General features: G+C 49.3%; 1 protein-coding gene across 3 annotated transcripts in view; it reads left to right on the plus strand.

Moving 5' to 3' along the window:
* The first annotated feature begins 12,775 nt into the window (after positions 1 to 12,775).
* Positions 12,776 to 15,022, plus strand: part of Khdrbs3 (KH RNA binding domain containing, signal transduction associated 3) — a 138,897-nt gene continuing 136,650 nt past the window's right edge. For 2 of the 3 annotated variants that reach the window (XR_016536718.1, XM_090339449.1), the window contains exon 1: positions 12,776 to 12,985. Coding sequence is in view for 2 of the 3 variants with exons in the window: in XM_090339449.1 (XP_090195575.1) it covers positions 12,898 to 12,985 (88 nt within the window). In the remaining variant the exon portion in view is untranslated. Of the gene's footprint in view, positions 12,986 to 13,689; positions 13,786 to 15,022 lie in introns of those variants that run through there. The other variant, XM_090339450.1, reaches the window with a different exon arrangement.

Below are 15,022 nucleotides of genomic sequence, written 5' to 3' on the forward strand. Positions count from 1 at the left end.
GACACATAATATGTACTCAGTGCTCAGGGAGGTAAACCAGAGATGAGGACCACAGGAGTTTTGAAGCTCCTGAGAAGATTTTTTCCTTTAAACTCAGAAGTGTCTACTGAATCTCAGATCACACTGATTCACTGGGTATACTAGCTTAGGTTGTCTAGTCTGGGAACAAGGGGTGTGTGTGTGTGTGTGTGTGTGTGTGTGTGTGTGTGTGTGTGTGTGTGTGTGTGTGTGTGTGCTGGTTGATGAGAAGGTAGAAGGCCAGATGAACCTGTCTTAGTTGACCACCGCAGTAGGAGTGTAGCTTACTAGTACAGCACAGATGGCTGATTCCCATAAGCAATGCCTTGGTCCTGAGAAGGAAGAAGAGGAGAAGGGGAAGGAGGAAGAGTAAGTGGAGGGAGGAAGGAAATCATAGAAAATAGGGTAGCTATTAGAGATTGTTCGTACTATTAGCAATGAGAACCATTGTAGGTGAGGAGCAATCGTTCAATTAAGCAATGGTATGGCCTTCTAAAATCCAAAGATCTCTATAGCTGGAATGATACTAGGAAAAAAAAAACTGGCAGAATAGACTCCTGTCCTACAGCACCTTGTTGGCTTTCATGAAGGATCTAATCTCATCTGAAGTCTCGGAAGAGTTTTAAGCCAGGAAGTACAAAACCATACTTATGTTTTAAAGAATTATTCTGAAACTTGGAGTCAGTGACTCATACCTTTAACGTAAGCTATTCAGTAGGCTAAGATCTGAGGATTGCCATTTGAAGAGAGCCTGGGCAGGAAAGTCTGTGAGACTCTTACCTCCAATTAACCATCAAAATGCCAATAGTCAAGCTGTGTCTCAAGTGGTAGAGCAGTAGCCTTGAGCCAAAAAGCTTAGGGTCAGTGACCAGGCCCTGAGATCAAGCCCTAGGACAGGTGCACTTGCACGCACCTGTGTGTGTGTGCATGCGCGCACGCACAGACACACACACACCAGTCTTATGTGATGTTGAGACAGAGGCCAGAGAACATTAGATCACTGAATAGGCTAGAGCCTGAGTGAGGAATGGGAGACAGGAGAGGAGAGAGGGGAGAAGGAAGAAAGGAGAGGTGATTCAAGGACATTAGGGGCATTCACAGGAGTTGCTCACTGTGGGATGAGGGGAAGTAGAGTAGCTCTCAGATTCATAGAATAATGAAGAACTCATGCAATGGGTTGCTACCCCATATAGAGAGTAAGTTGGGAGAGAGCTGAAGGAAGAAAATAAAAGCAAGAAAATGTGCAAAAGGAAGGATGAATATTTTGTGAAAGATGGGGATATAAGTGCAAAACAAGACCACAATAATTATTTAATCATCATCTAACTTGATTTAAGGACTCTTAGGCTAATTAAGGGGCCTGTTGTAAAGCAAATTCATATGTTGGAAAAACTATTCAATGGCTAACAACCTCTCTCCTAACAACCTCAGATTCTCAGCTCCTCTCCAAGGCCTGTTCAGAAGCAACTTCTCCAGCTCTGAGTTTCTGTGGACTTCAAAATTTAAAAGCTTCCTCAACAGAAGTGCTATTATTTCTCTGGAGTATAATGTTTCATTCCTGTCTCTATTATTTTGGGGAATTTAGAAAATAAATCATCAGTGCAAGAGCAATTTATGTGGATTTTTAAAATCTACTTTAATGCAGATGTTTGATGAGAAGTTTTTTTTCAAGAGGCAGTTATTATGGGATAAGCTATTATTGTGTGCAAACCATTCATGTACATAATATTTCTCAAGCTCTGTTTCTATAGGGTAGGTGCTTATGATTGAGAAAATTGAAACGTAGTGCAAAAAAAGGCTCTTGTTAAAGATTTGGTTCAATCTGGAGTTCAAATGCTGGGCTGCAAGGTCTCACTTGGCTTTGTTGTGCCTCTGCTGCAGTTTGGCTATGATTCAGCTATGTCCATAAAACATTCTTGTATTGGAAACTTGTTCCTTGCTCTATTGATAATAAGGTGTGTTGGGACTTTTTGGAGGTAAGGCGAGATAGAGGGAGGTCTCTAGGTCATTGTATCCACTGCCTTTAGAAGGATTAAGGAAATCCTCATAGGATCCTGGTTAGTTCTTGTAAGAAGCTTACTATAAAACAGCAAGATGGCCCCCTCTACCCTCAGTCTTCCTACCTCACTCTTTGAGTTCTGTCTTATATACAGTCCCCCTATGACACTGCCTGCTACAAGGTACTCACCGGAGGCCAAACGATGGGTTCACCAGAATCTGGACTTTCAGCCTCTAAATCTTTGAGCTAAGAAAACCTCTTTTCTTTATATATAGTTTCTAGCCTGAGGAATTTTGGAATAGCAAGGGAAAACAGACTTAAAACAGATTCTCAGTCATTAACTCTTTCATTAAAAGTAGAATAGAGCCTTCTTTCTGATAAGAAGCTTGTTCTTTTTGCTTAAAAAGTACATTGCTTGAATGACTAAAAAAAACATCTTCTGGACATTTGGATTTCTAGGTTGTTGATGCTTCTTTAAATATGATCCATTTGTAAAATTCAATCTCTCAGTCCTTTGTAGACATCATTACTCAAGGCGAGTAATAAGGCCTGAGTGTGGTGACACATGCCAGTAATCCCAGCTACTCAAGAAGCAGAGGTAGTCCACCCATGTAGTAGTAGAGCACTTGTCAAGCAAGCATAAGGCTCTGAGATCAATCTCCAGTGCTGCTAAAAAGTAAATTAATAAAAGAGAAGGAAAACATTTCCTTTTACTGAGTTACTGGGATATGGTGATAGAAATATTTGAGAATTAAGAAAATATTTCCCCGGTTAACAGCCAAGAAAATGAAGATTCAAAGAAACCTCAGCCAGGTTTGTATACATAACAAAAATTTCATTTCTAGTCTTCAAATTCATTTTTTCCTGAACAAGAAATGTTGGAAAGCTTTTGTCTCTAGGGCTTTTTTTGTAAAAAAAAAATCAAATTGTTCTTAGGCTATGGCATGCTAAGTAGCATATTTGAGTGACTTGTATCAATAAATGATCCCTTTGATTTTGCTGATTCAAGCATGTGCAGTCTCTTTCCTGAACAAACAATTTCTATATGATCTCAACACCCAAGGGGGTGCAGTGTCTCAGACCAGTATGAGACACTAAGGACATCAACACAGAAAAATTTGTCTATTGTATTAAGACAATTCTATTCATTTAAGAAATCTTAATGAAACACTATGTGCCTGCCCCCATTGTAAGCTCTTGATTTCATCCTCATAATAAACAAATGCAGTAAGTTGTTTTTTTTTTTTTACTATCAATCTCATTGTATAATTGAGAAAATTGAAGCATACAGATGTTAAGAAAGTAGCTCAAGGTGATACGGGTAGAGAGAAACTGGCTACCCTTTACACTTGAAGCAGAAGCCCCATTCTTTCTTGCGCAAAACAAGGCTATGCTTTACCTCCCATGAGGACTAAAACCTCCGTCTCAAAGTACATCCTCCATTTCTGCTCAGAGATTCAAACACTCCCTTCTCACCCAGGACAGTGGAGAGGGACGAATTCCTACCTTTGCTCCTGTAGGAATTATGACCTCCATTACTCACAGGGAAGTCGCTGTCCGCAGCCTTGGTGCTGATCAACCCCTAGTGTGAAGAGAGATGCAGAGGTCCTGAGCTCACGGTGTGTTGCTTAGTATTTTACAGGACATCAGATGCTGGTGTTACCCACTGTCCTGATCACCTACCATGTCCTGGCTCACTGAATTCTCCTAATCTCCTTATGTCTTCAGGACAAGATGTCTCCATTTTGTAGATGAGGACACTGTGATGTTAAAAGGCTCAGCAATGAAGTCAAGTACTTGGAGTTGGGAGTTTAAAGATGGCAGAGTTGTGATATGAGCCCACAAATTCTACCTGTAGAGTATGAGCCTAGCTAGACTTCTGTGCAGAGGAAGCCTCTGCTGCTTCTGTAGGGTGGCAGAGGCCCAGGAAAGAGCAGCCACAGCATTGAACATCCATCGCAGGCAACAAGGTTGCCACTTTCTCTCCCATATTCCCACTGGAGAGTTGCAATCAGAATTCTGGTTAGATGGCCCTCGCTTACTTGGTGAGTTGGAGAGACATGCTATAAAATTCTTTGTACACAGAACCTGAAAAAGGTGGTCAACTATCACATGGGGAAGAGTCAGCCAGACTCTAGGAAGTCAATGCCACATATTTCAGGTGACATCTTTTTTCTACAGCACGTTGCACAATGACACAGTGGTTTAGTTTTCCTCCTTTTTGCCACTATGAGTCTACTCAGCACCTTTTCAACCTCATTTTTGTCTTCTGGAAGGGTCAATCTCTACGGAAGAGTGCTAGGCTTCCTTGACTTCTAGCTTCTCTTTGGGCTCAGCTGACAGGGGGTGGGGGTGAGGGGGTGGGTGGGGTTATTCCTACCAGAACCCACAGTGAGGAAGAGTGAGGTCAGGGCACATGATTTGGAGGGCTCTTTTCAGGACACGCCATCATTGGGCAGGAACTGCAGTCTCTGTGTGTAGCCATGGCTCCTCCCACCTCTACAGCTTGCGCAGGCTCTGGAGCCACCTCTCTCCATTGCTTCTGCAGTGCAGGATGGTGAGGTTTCTCATTGTTGGCTCACTTTGCTGAACCTGCCCACTTCATTTTCCTTTGGCCCTCACCCTCACCTTGTATTCATTTTTTTCTTTCTTTATCTCTTTTTTTTTCTTGCCAGTACTGGGCCTTGAACTCAGGGCCTGGGTAATATCCCTGAGCCTTTTTGTGCTCAAGGCTAGCATCATACCATTTGAGCTACAGGGCCACTTCATCCACCCTCACCTTGTAAATGGCCCTCTGTGATACTCTGAATAATGACTCTTTTTTGAGTACTCTTTGTTTCCTGTTAGGAGTCTGACCAGTATATTACATGACAAAAGAAAACTCAGAGCTCATTACAGCACAATGAAAGAAAACTTGGTGCAATATTTTACTGAGCTCTTCTATGTGGTAGGCGCTGAGCTGTTCATTCGTGTACATTTGACGTATGGAATAGCCATATTATTAATCCTATTGTGAAGTCTAGATTGTAAGTAACTCTCCAAGAACAAACAAGGTCATACACTGATCATACCGAGGTTGGCACTATATCTATCAGCCTAGTATTGCACAAGGTTATGGCCTGCACCCAAAGCAAGTCTCTAAATGGTACCACAGAAATATCTTTGGTACCTGTGACAGTTGGGGCCCACCTCAGGGAACACACATCAGTTCCCTATGTAGTTATCCTTCCAGTTGCCAGAATCAAATTGCCATCTGACACTCAGTGGAGGTCCAGCTTCTACCCAATGGTCTCAAGGCAGGTGTTTTCTAACTGAACCACACCCAGAGGGTTGTTTCCTGCTTGTGTCCACAGCACACACAAGAAGGCAGTCCGGTCCTGCTGCCTTCCCAACCCTGTGCTCTGAGTCTATGCACTATTCAGCTGTGTTCTAAGATGTGATGTGGTATGCCTGGAGTTTTGTTTTCTTCAGCAAAAAAAAAATGCATACCTTGATTACTTTTTATTATTTTGGAAGGTGTGAGTCCCTACTGGGGATAATGTCTGAGATTATGGCTATATTTCAGTGATCACAGTAATAATAGTACAATGATGACTGTAGAATTCATTTCTGATGGAGGGTGTCAGGTGTTTGCTAAACATCCATTGTCCCCTCCTCCGTGCCTTCCTGAGTACATTTAGCCTTGTTGAATGTAGTAATGTGCCCAGGTAAAACATGACATTTGTCAGCTCTGCTCCATGCACATAAAGGTGTCTCTGTGTGGTACTCCTGGTTAATGATGCTTGAGCACAAGCCATTTGGTGGGGTTTCTCAGAAAGCATCTTACCAGCACAGCAGAACCAACAGGTACTCATCATTTACTTTCCATTTAGCTCTTCATTCTTCCTTTCCTGCCTGGGGTGAGGTCATGATGCTTGGGTAGAGTAGGAGTAATTCATTTGGCCACCCAAAGACTCCAGAGCAGAAGGACTGAGTTAAGCAGGTGGGTATGTTAAGGGCATCTTTGTAACCACTGCACCAGGCCTGGATGGCCTACTTTCCTGTGGAGTTAAGGCAAGAGGACGTGACATATAAGCATTGACAACTGGGTTTTCCATTCCACACTGATGGATCTCTTATCTCCCTAGACTATACAATACCAAGAATGTACAATCTCAAGGCTAGTGGCCACCTATGGCCAATTAACACTTCAATTGCTGCTAAGAGTAGTGAAAAGCTTTAATGTTATTTAGAACATACCTTTATAGTTTTTATAAGACATTTTAAAATTTTTTATTATTATAAAGGTGATGTGCAGAAGAAGACATTTTTACTGCTGAAAATTATGTCTTGGAATGAGATATGTTTTAGGCCAAAAGTGCTAGCTTCCAAAGACATGACCAAAAATACCATAAAAATCATTAATATTTTCACATTATTGAACACATCAAAATAATATCTGGATATTTTGGCAATATTCTATCTTTTCTGCTTTCTTTTGAAAAATTATCTTCACCTGGTTGTGCAAGGGGGTTAGAACTTAACATGTCAATGTCTGTGTGTCGTGCACCTCAGTCAGTCATCCCTTCCATCGTCCCCTCCCCACCTGTCCCTTGCCCCACCAGTCACATGGAAAACCATCTCTTTCATGTTGACTGATGTTGGGAAAAAGTTAGATTGCACACAGCTCACTTTGTCCTTCTGTGTGACTATGCAGTACTGTTCTACTGGCCCTCTAGCTACTTCATGGCCACCTCATGTGTGTCTCTGTACTTCACAGACACCTGGCCCCGAAGCATCACCTGATGAAGGGAGCCCCTGGCTGTGCTTGACTGCTCAGCTGTCGTTCTCGATCACCAGGCCCTCATGGTAACTTACCGCGTGCAATTGTGCACAGGCCAGAATGGTTTGTATATCAAAGTTGCTGCTGCTTGCAAGGCTATTCTCAAAGAATGTGACTGGGAAGACTGAGAGGGAGTGACTACTCAGATGAAGATGGGACATTCCTGCACACCAACTGTCGTCTGAGGTAGGTGGCATGAGGTCCATCAAGGATACCCAGCCTCTTCTCTCTACTCCCATCATCAAGCAAGGAATTGGCAGGATGTTATAGAATGCCTTGGATAAATCCAAGGCAGGCCTGTATGATTGCTGAGATTTATGGGAAGGTGAGAGCTACAATGTAGAGAACCCAGAGAATGAAACCCAAAGAGATGCATGGGGTCACTGACCCCATGTTTGTTCTGGACTTTGTTTGGTAATGCAATGATCTTATACAAGTACATATTCAACTTCAACTTCAGGAACTTCATGGATATTCTTTTTTCTATAGCCATTATTTTTAATTACACTTAGCTCTTCATGTGTTAACTAAAGGAAAACATAAGTGCAAGCTGGAGTTTTTATATGAGACCTAGATGTATTGTAGTTGCACAGTGAAATTTAACAAAAAAACCGCATTACTCTTTTTGTAGCTCTTCGGATACTGAAGATAACTTGATACCAACAAAAACTTTTGTTTCTGATTATGCTGATGAACTCAGATAGGTGCAGTTTCCATGGTTAAAAACAATTTGCTAGTGAGCTTGGACTTGTTTTGTGTGTATCTCTATGCCTTCTGACAAGAAATAGTGAGCTAGGCGATGGACACGAAATACTTTTACTACTGTGGCAGTAATGTTTTACATTTCAACAGTGCTTTTCAAATCACAGCATCTCAGAGAGCACCAGAGGGGGTGATATGTCGGTACATTGTTGAAATACAGCCAGTACTTCTGCATGCCAGCATCTCCGTCTCACCTTTTAGGCCACAAAGTAAAGGATGGGGATGGAGAAGCTACAGCATGGAGGAAAATAATAAAACACAGTTCTGTGATGGTTATATCTGAGAGCTCAGAGCAACGTTCAGCGTTTTCTCTGCAAAGCCTTTATTGGTCTCATCAGGTATCCATAAAATAGGAAGGGAACAACTGTGCCCTTTTATAAGGAGAGAAACAGTGGCAGAAAGTGCCAAAAGTGGGACCCTGTTCCCTCCCATGCCTGGCTTGTTTGTCCTCTTCATACTGCCACAGGGCAATCTGCTAACACTGACTCTGTCCTCGTCATTTTGGTTGCTATTATTCTTTTGATCACTGTCCTATTGTCTTCTGGTTTCCTTTGTTTTGTTCTTTTTTCCTCTGTCATATTTTTCTTTCCTTTGGTTGTTTGCCTCTTCGTTATAGTCTTTGATTTAAGATCATATTCCGTTGTCTTCCTTCCGGGGATGGCATTACAATCCCATTTAACATTTTTTCTCAGAGGTAAACAGTCTCAATCTCAATCATCATCAAACCACATAAACTTTTGGGGCATGAGCTTTTAAAATGTAGCCACTAGGGGGTGTAAATGCAATATCTGTGGGCCTGAGCTGCTGGGAACAGAAGTAGAACAGCTATTGCTATGGTAAGAGAACTGGTTATTCCATCGTCCAAGTCTCCAGGGGAGGTTAGTGACTTTCAGGGATCACAGATGCAGAGATAGGAGGCTAGGTGTCTCCATATACGTGAGTGACAAGGGTGGAAGACATAAGTTCAGATTCCATCTGTCCCTAGATGGAGTGCAATAGATAGGTGTGCACGTGTGTGTATACGTGTGCGTGTGTGTACGTGTGCATCAGCAGGTACTCAACTGTGTGCACCTGTGCAAGTGTGTTCCACTCTCCCCTTACTATCTTTCTGTCACACAAACTTTCAGAGCAACATGGAGTAACTCCCAATGGAGCTCTGCTCTGTGGCTGAAGGGAGGAGGTTGCTGGGGGTTGTTGAATAGGAGAAAAAAGTCAGGAGCAGATCAGCTAGGACCCAGCAAGCCACTCCTGATCTGGGGGTGGGGGGCTCTAAACTATGTGAGGGCTCCCAACTTTGAAGTCTTTCTCCCCCTCCTCCCCGACTTGTGTGAAGCCTTTCCAACCACAGTTGCAAGTTTTGAAAATACCCTTCCTGCTGTCACAACTGGAGTCACAGACCACAGTGAACATTCTTGGTGTCTTTTTCCTCATCACATACATGACTGATTTCTAGGTGAGGGTATGCCATCTTTTGGTGCCCGTCTCACATGACAAACACTTGTCTCAGGTAGCAGGGCCAGCAGGGCACTGCCTATCAGGAGAAAACGCTCCTGAATGAAGGAGAGCTTGTGTGGACTGATCCCTGGGTCAGGTGTTGAGGCGGAGCTGCTGAGCAGGTGCCATGGACAGTGGGAAGTGAAGGGGTCCACACAGGCTCAGGCCCCGATGTGGTAAGTATGACCAGGAGCACAAAGACCCTGATGGAGAAGAGAGAAAGCAGAGTGGGTGAGCTTTAAGAGGTGCTAGTTGCCTACAAGGATTCTACTGCTGGGTTTAAGCCTTACAGTGAAACCTACTGTAAGGTCAGCATTGTCCTCTCCGTTTGCTCAGACATGGTGAGTGCTTGATAATGCACTGCCCACTTTAGCACCAAGTGTTTAACTAAGATGGGGCTCGCACCTCTTAAAACAAAAGGAACAGAAAGCTTGCAATGACAGCAGCAATCCTTCAAAACAGAGGCATTACCTCCCAGACACACTCTCTGTGTTCTGCACATCCTCTGACACCAGTGAATGGCTGCGACAGTCTGGCTGGCTTCAGCTGGTGTCTCAGAGGTCAGGAACACGGCTGTCTTTCTCTCTCCAGGAGGGAGGGGGGTCAGGCTACAGGTGAAGTTTCTAACAGACAGCAATCCAGCTGGGGCTGCAGAAATTTGCTGACGGTCTAAATGTGGGGTGAGGGATGAGGGGTGAGAATGGTTTGGGAAATGCTACTTGAGGGTGCCAGAGAGACAAGTCCTTGACCCAGTTCTGAGGAGAAAGCAGCCTGTGTTACTTCCTGTATCTGAGGGTCTCCATGCAGAAGGGCATACAGGAAGTCCACAGCCAACCTGCTGGTGCCGTTGGCTGATGTGGCATTTGAAATGTCGGAGTTGTTCACACCGTGGACTCAAAAGCAGTCTGCACACAGTACTCCAGCAGTGAGTACTGATCTATTTGGGGAGAGATCTCTGGCCTGGAAGCGCAATCACCTGAGTTTGAGTATTACCTTCAGGCATCTGAAGGAAAGTCACAACTTTCCTCAACATCCAGTTATCTCATTTTCATGTGGAGTGTTAGAGACTTGGTTGGAGACCTCCGGGAGATGAGCAGAGTGTGCATCAATGTACAGCCATACCCCATAGCCCAGGCTCAGCCAGGCTGGTGGGTGGAGACAATTTCCTGAGTATCTCACAGAGATATCTGTGCCCCTTTTCCCTGCAGAACCTGGCAGGGGCACTCATGTGCTGGGCATCTACCCTTTTAGAAAGTTCTGTGAGGAGGAGGATTAGGAGCAGAAGATTCAGTGTCTTTGCTTGTCATTTTTCTGGGAGCATAGCCCCTCTCCCCCAGCTGTTAGCGGGCTATCTTTGCCAACTGCTTGGGTGAGGGCAGGGCAGCTTCTAGTGTTACCTGGGAAGGCAGGATTGGGAAGAGGGAGTACCTAGAATCACATGGACTTGGATCCCCTACTGAGAGCCGTGAAATGCTAAGCAAAGTATTAAATGAATCTGAGCTTTGATTTCTTGATTTGCAAGTGACAACCAATAGTTGTTCTGCTGCAGGGTGTTGGGAGAACTTTATGCCAAGCAACTGGCACAAAGCCTGGCACTGAGTCTATACTTGATTTAAAAAAAAAAACAGTGATTAATCAAGGTTTGGACTGTCACTGTTGCAAAATAACTAGGAGAACTGTTAGAAGAGAGTCGAAGGCCAACTAGCACTACTCTCATACTACCAGGTCCCTAGTACTTAGGAGCACAACCTAATCCCTACTCTCCTCTTGGGGCTCACGTTAGGCATTCTGCCCCCTCTTCCTACCTGTTAGGAAATTATGCTTCAACTTAAGACTGTAGTAAGACAGAGGTATGTGCTTTCATGTAGTTATAAAAGGAGAAAACATTTTTCCATAGGCCTTCTAGTGGCCTCCTTAGGACTTCTGGTGGGCCCTGGATATTGGGGTATTGAAGCTCAGCCTTCAGGCTGACCAGCAAAGCAGGTGCCAGGCCTCAGCGTGGAGCCAGGCTGCCATCATCCTCCCTCTTTGTCTTCCCAGGTGTAGCTCAAGCTCAGGGTCAGAACAGGAGTCTGCCCATCACAAATCCATCCTCAGTCTGCTAGGACCACACTCAAAACCAGCGGTGATGATAGCCCAGGGAGTTTTGCCCAGTGTCTTCGGGAGGTGAAAGTCAGATCCAGAGGGCAGCCAGGACAGGATGAAAATTCTGAAAGAGTGACAGCTAAGCTTCTACTATTTGTTTTGGGCAGTTTACCATGAGTTAAAATATTGAATACTCATCATCTTCTCATCTAACATGTCGCCTGGTCACCTTCACTGATGCGAAGGAAACTGGGCGCAAGTGACCTAACATGTCAAGGGCCACATCCAGTGGGCAGAGTCGTGCATTTAACCATCAATCACATCGTCTCTCACAAATTTAGACCCAAGAAAGACACGAGGAGGATTCTTAGGGGCGGATTGGGAAGCAGCATCTTCCCTGAAACCCAGGGCAGGAGCAGGCACAACACGCCTGTCACTGGATTCCTGCACAGACCCTGGGGACATCCTCTCCCCTCAGCGTCCCAGGCAGGGACCAGCTCTGCTCCAGGAGGGGCCTGGTCAGATGAGCACGAGAAGGCAGATGGGCTTTGTCCCCAGGCAGTGCAGGGAGGGTGACAAGGTCAGGCCAGGGCTGCTGCAGCTGGTGGTGGTGGTGATGAGACCACAGTCAGTCCAAGGACTCTGGAAAGTCCTTGGCGCGCGCACCGCACAGCCGGGGACCCCGGTGAATCCGGGTCGGACCCGGGGCAGCCTCTGTAGAGGGGGCGCCCCTGGGGGACGGACGGGGGGGGGCTGGGCTCGCTCCCCTCGCCGGCCAGTGTAGGGACCCGGGGTCGGGGTGGACGACCGAGGCGCCCCGAAGGGCCTGGGCCTGGCGCCGGCCTGGGGAAGGGCAGGGTGGGCAGGGCGGCCCCGGTCCCCCCGGAGAGCCCCGGGGAGGCAGGGCGCTTCCCCGGCCGCCGCCTCCCCGGGCCGGGCGGGGACGATCGCGGCTCCCCCTCGCTCTCCCTCCCCCGGGGTGTGGGGGGGTGGGATCGCCGGCTGGGTGACCTTGGACGAGCCATCGCCTGACCTCCGGCCTCAGTTTCCCAGCAGGCGCTGTGAGAGGGCGCACGCTCCGGGAGGAGCTGGGGGGACCGGGCGGCGGGAGGCGCCCAGGCACTGCCCTCCCCCCCGCCGCCGCCCGCCCCCCGCCGCGGTCTGCACGGCCGCCCCACCAGGCGGCGCGCGCCGGGCGGCCGGGGGCCGTGCGCATGCGCGGCGGGCGGGGCGGCCAAGCGCTCGCGCGGCGGCGGCGGCGGCGACTCAGAGCGCGCGGGCCGGGGGCGGCGACGACGACGGCGACGGCGGTGGCAGCGGCGGCTCAGAGCGCGCGTGGCCGGCGCGCGGGGCGGGTGGTGGCGGAGCTCGGCGCGGGCGCCGCCGGCGGGCGAGCCTGGACTACCGGCTTGTGGTCTCGCAGCGCGCCGCCCGCCCGGCGCTGGGCCTCGACCGCCGCGCGGGCCCGCGCCCGCTTCTCCTCAGCCCTCGGCCGGCCGCCCCGCGGGCTCTGGGGGTCGGCGGCGGGGCCGGGCTGAGGGGCCGCCGCCGCCGCCCGCCTCGAGGAGCGGCCGCCGCCGCCGCCCGGCCGCCCGCCCGGCTCGTCCGCCGCGGGGTCTGGCCGGGTCTGCGCCGCCGCGGGCGGGCGGGTCGGGCCGCGGGGCCGCCGCTGCCTGCGCACCGCGAGTCCGGGTCCCGGGCCCCGCGGGCGGCGAGCATGGAGGAGAAGTACCTGCCCGAGCTCATGGCGGAGAAGGACTCGCTGGATCCCTCCTTCACGCACGCCCTGCGCCTGGTGAACCGCGGTGAGGCGCCCCGCGCCCGGCCGGGTGGGCGGGGACGGGGGCCGCGGGGCGCCGGGGCCGGCGAGGGCGGGTCGCCCCGGCGAAAGCCTTCAGGGACTCGGGGGTGGCACGGGGGGGGGGGGCGGGCCGTGCGGAAAGTTCCGGACGGGGGCGGGGCGGCGGACGAGCCTGGGGTGTCTCGGGTCGGGGGGGGAGCGGGGGCGCCTCCCGCTCTCAGCGGAGGGGAGGACGAGGGGCAGCCGGGGAGTCGGAGCCGCAGGTGCGGCCGCGGGGAACGCGAAGGACCCGGGGGGGGGGGCGGTCTCCGATCCGGGGGTGGTGGGGGGCGTGGGAAGGCGCGGGGAACAGGTGCGTGCGCGGATCGCGAAGTTGGAGGACCTCCGAAGAGGCTTGGGGAGGAGTGGGGGGAGCGGTCAGACCCCGACAGCCAGGCCGGAGGGGAGGAGCGCGGCGGCGGCCCCGGGGAGTGCGAGCCCATCCCCTCCGATCGCCCGCGTCCTCCCCGGGGGCGGGCGCGGAGAACCCCCCGGATGCGAGCGGGGAAGCTCGGGGCGGGGGTGACCCTCCCCCTCGGCGGCTGCCTGGGTGGGTGGGTGGGGACGGGGGGGGGGAGGGAAGGTTGGGCCCTTTGCCAAAGGAGCCCGGCTCCGTTTGTCGTCGTCCCGCTCCTCCAGGCAGCCCGGGGTGTGACGCCCGGAGCTGGGAAGCGGCCGCCGGACTCGGGTGGATGGAGGCACGCCTACCCGAGCCTGGAGTTCCCGGGCTTCCCGCAGCGTCCCAGTCCTCGGGGAGGATGGAAGGTAAACCGCGCCCGCCGCGCGCTGCTCCCCCTGGAAGATGGACAGGCGGACCCCCCCCCCCCCCGCGGTCGGCTCTGTTCTTTTTCTTTCTTTTCTTTCTTTTCTTCCGGGATATTATGTCAGAAACCTCATCTGATGGCCGCTGCGCCCCTTCCCCATGTGATCATCACTGCGGGGTGGACAGCCTGGGGTCCCTGCTAGTTCAAGCTAGGGCTGCTGCTCCTAAGGCTGGGAGAGAAAAAAAAAGAGGAGGCAGACATATTCCGTGTGTGCATAGTACCTACAGCCTCACACCCGCCACCTCCCGTGTTGGCCTCTGGGCTGTTCTTTGGATTAGGGTGTGCGTCATTGACTCCAGTGAAGGTTGGTCCAGAGACTTTGCATCGCTAGGAATGTAAGCCGGTGTGAATTGCTGAACAGAAATAGGCTTACCAGAGCTCTCTTACGTTGAATAGCTACTTCTTTTGTGTTGTTGGGTTTTTTTTAAATTTCTTTTACATAATGAACTTGTGAGAAAGTAAAGGGGATGCCCTTCCTGAAATAGTGAAAAAGAATGTTGCTTCCTTTCTGCGTCCTGGTGAGCAGCCTACAGTGGGGTTTGTACTCCTTGCCTTTTTTTTTTTTTTTTTAATGATTTACCTGTGTCTTGTGTTATCCGCCGGGCTGTCATCTCAGCGGAGAGATTTCCTTTGTACTTTGTCTGAGATCAGAGCCATTAGGCATCGGGGACTGTGGAACCAGGTGCATTCTCCTAATGAAAGCCGAATCGAACTTAAGCTCTACCCTTTCACCTGGTTAGGAAGCAGTTTAAAAGTGTAATGACTTATTTTCAAAGTCGTGTGTGTGTGTGTGTGTGTGTGTGTGTGTGTGTTTCTTTCTGTGCTGTGTTGCCATAGTATTGTCTCCTTCATGTTTCCTAGGTCTTCTGGTTTCTGTGGTTTTACTAATGCTATCAGCTTCGATGTATTGGGAAAATGTTGCCACTTAGTGTTTTTTTGGATGGGAAACTTGATTCTTTTCCTTGAAAAATAGAATTCTTATAAGAGCACATTTCTCTGTGGTGAAGGAGGACGTGATACTCTTGGAGGCTTGCCTCTGTTACTGTTATGGTAGAGCACTTCACCCTAAGATGTTTTCCCTCAAATCGTAGGCATATAGCCACTGTGCACAGTGCTCTCATTTAAAATACTAATTACTTTCTGTCGTGTAATTCCCAAACTACAGGTGCCTTTCCAGA

This window comes from Megascapheus bottae, chromosome 9, assembly GCF_031878675.1.
Source record: "Megascapheus bottae isolate mThoBot1 chromosome 9, mThoBot2.hap1, whole genome shotgun sequence".
In the NCBI taxonomy this organism is placed as follows: Eukaryota; Metazoa; Chordata; class Mammalia; order Rodentia; family Geomyidae; genus Megascapheus; species Megascapheus bottae.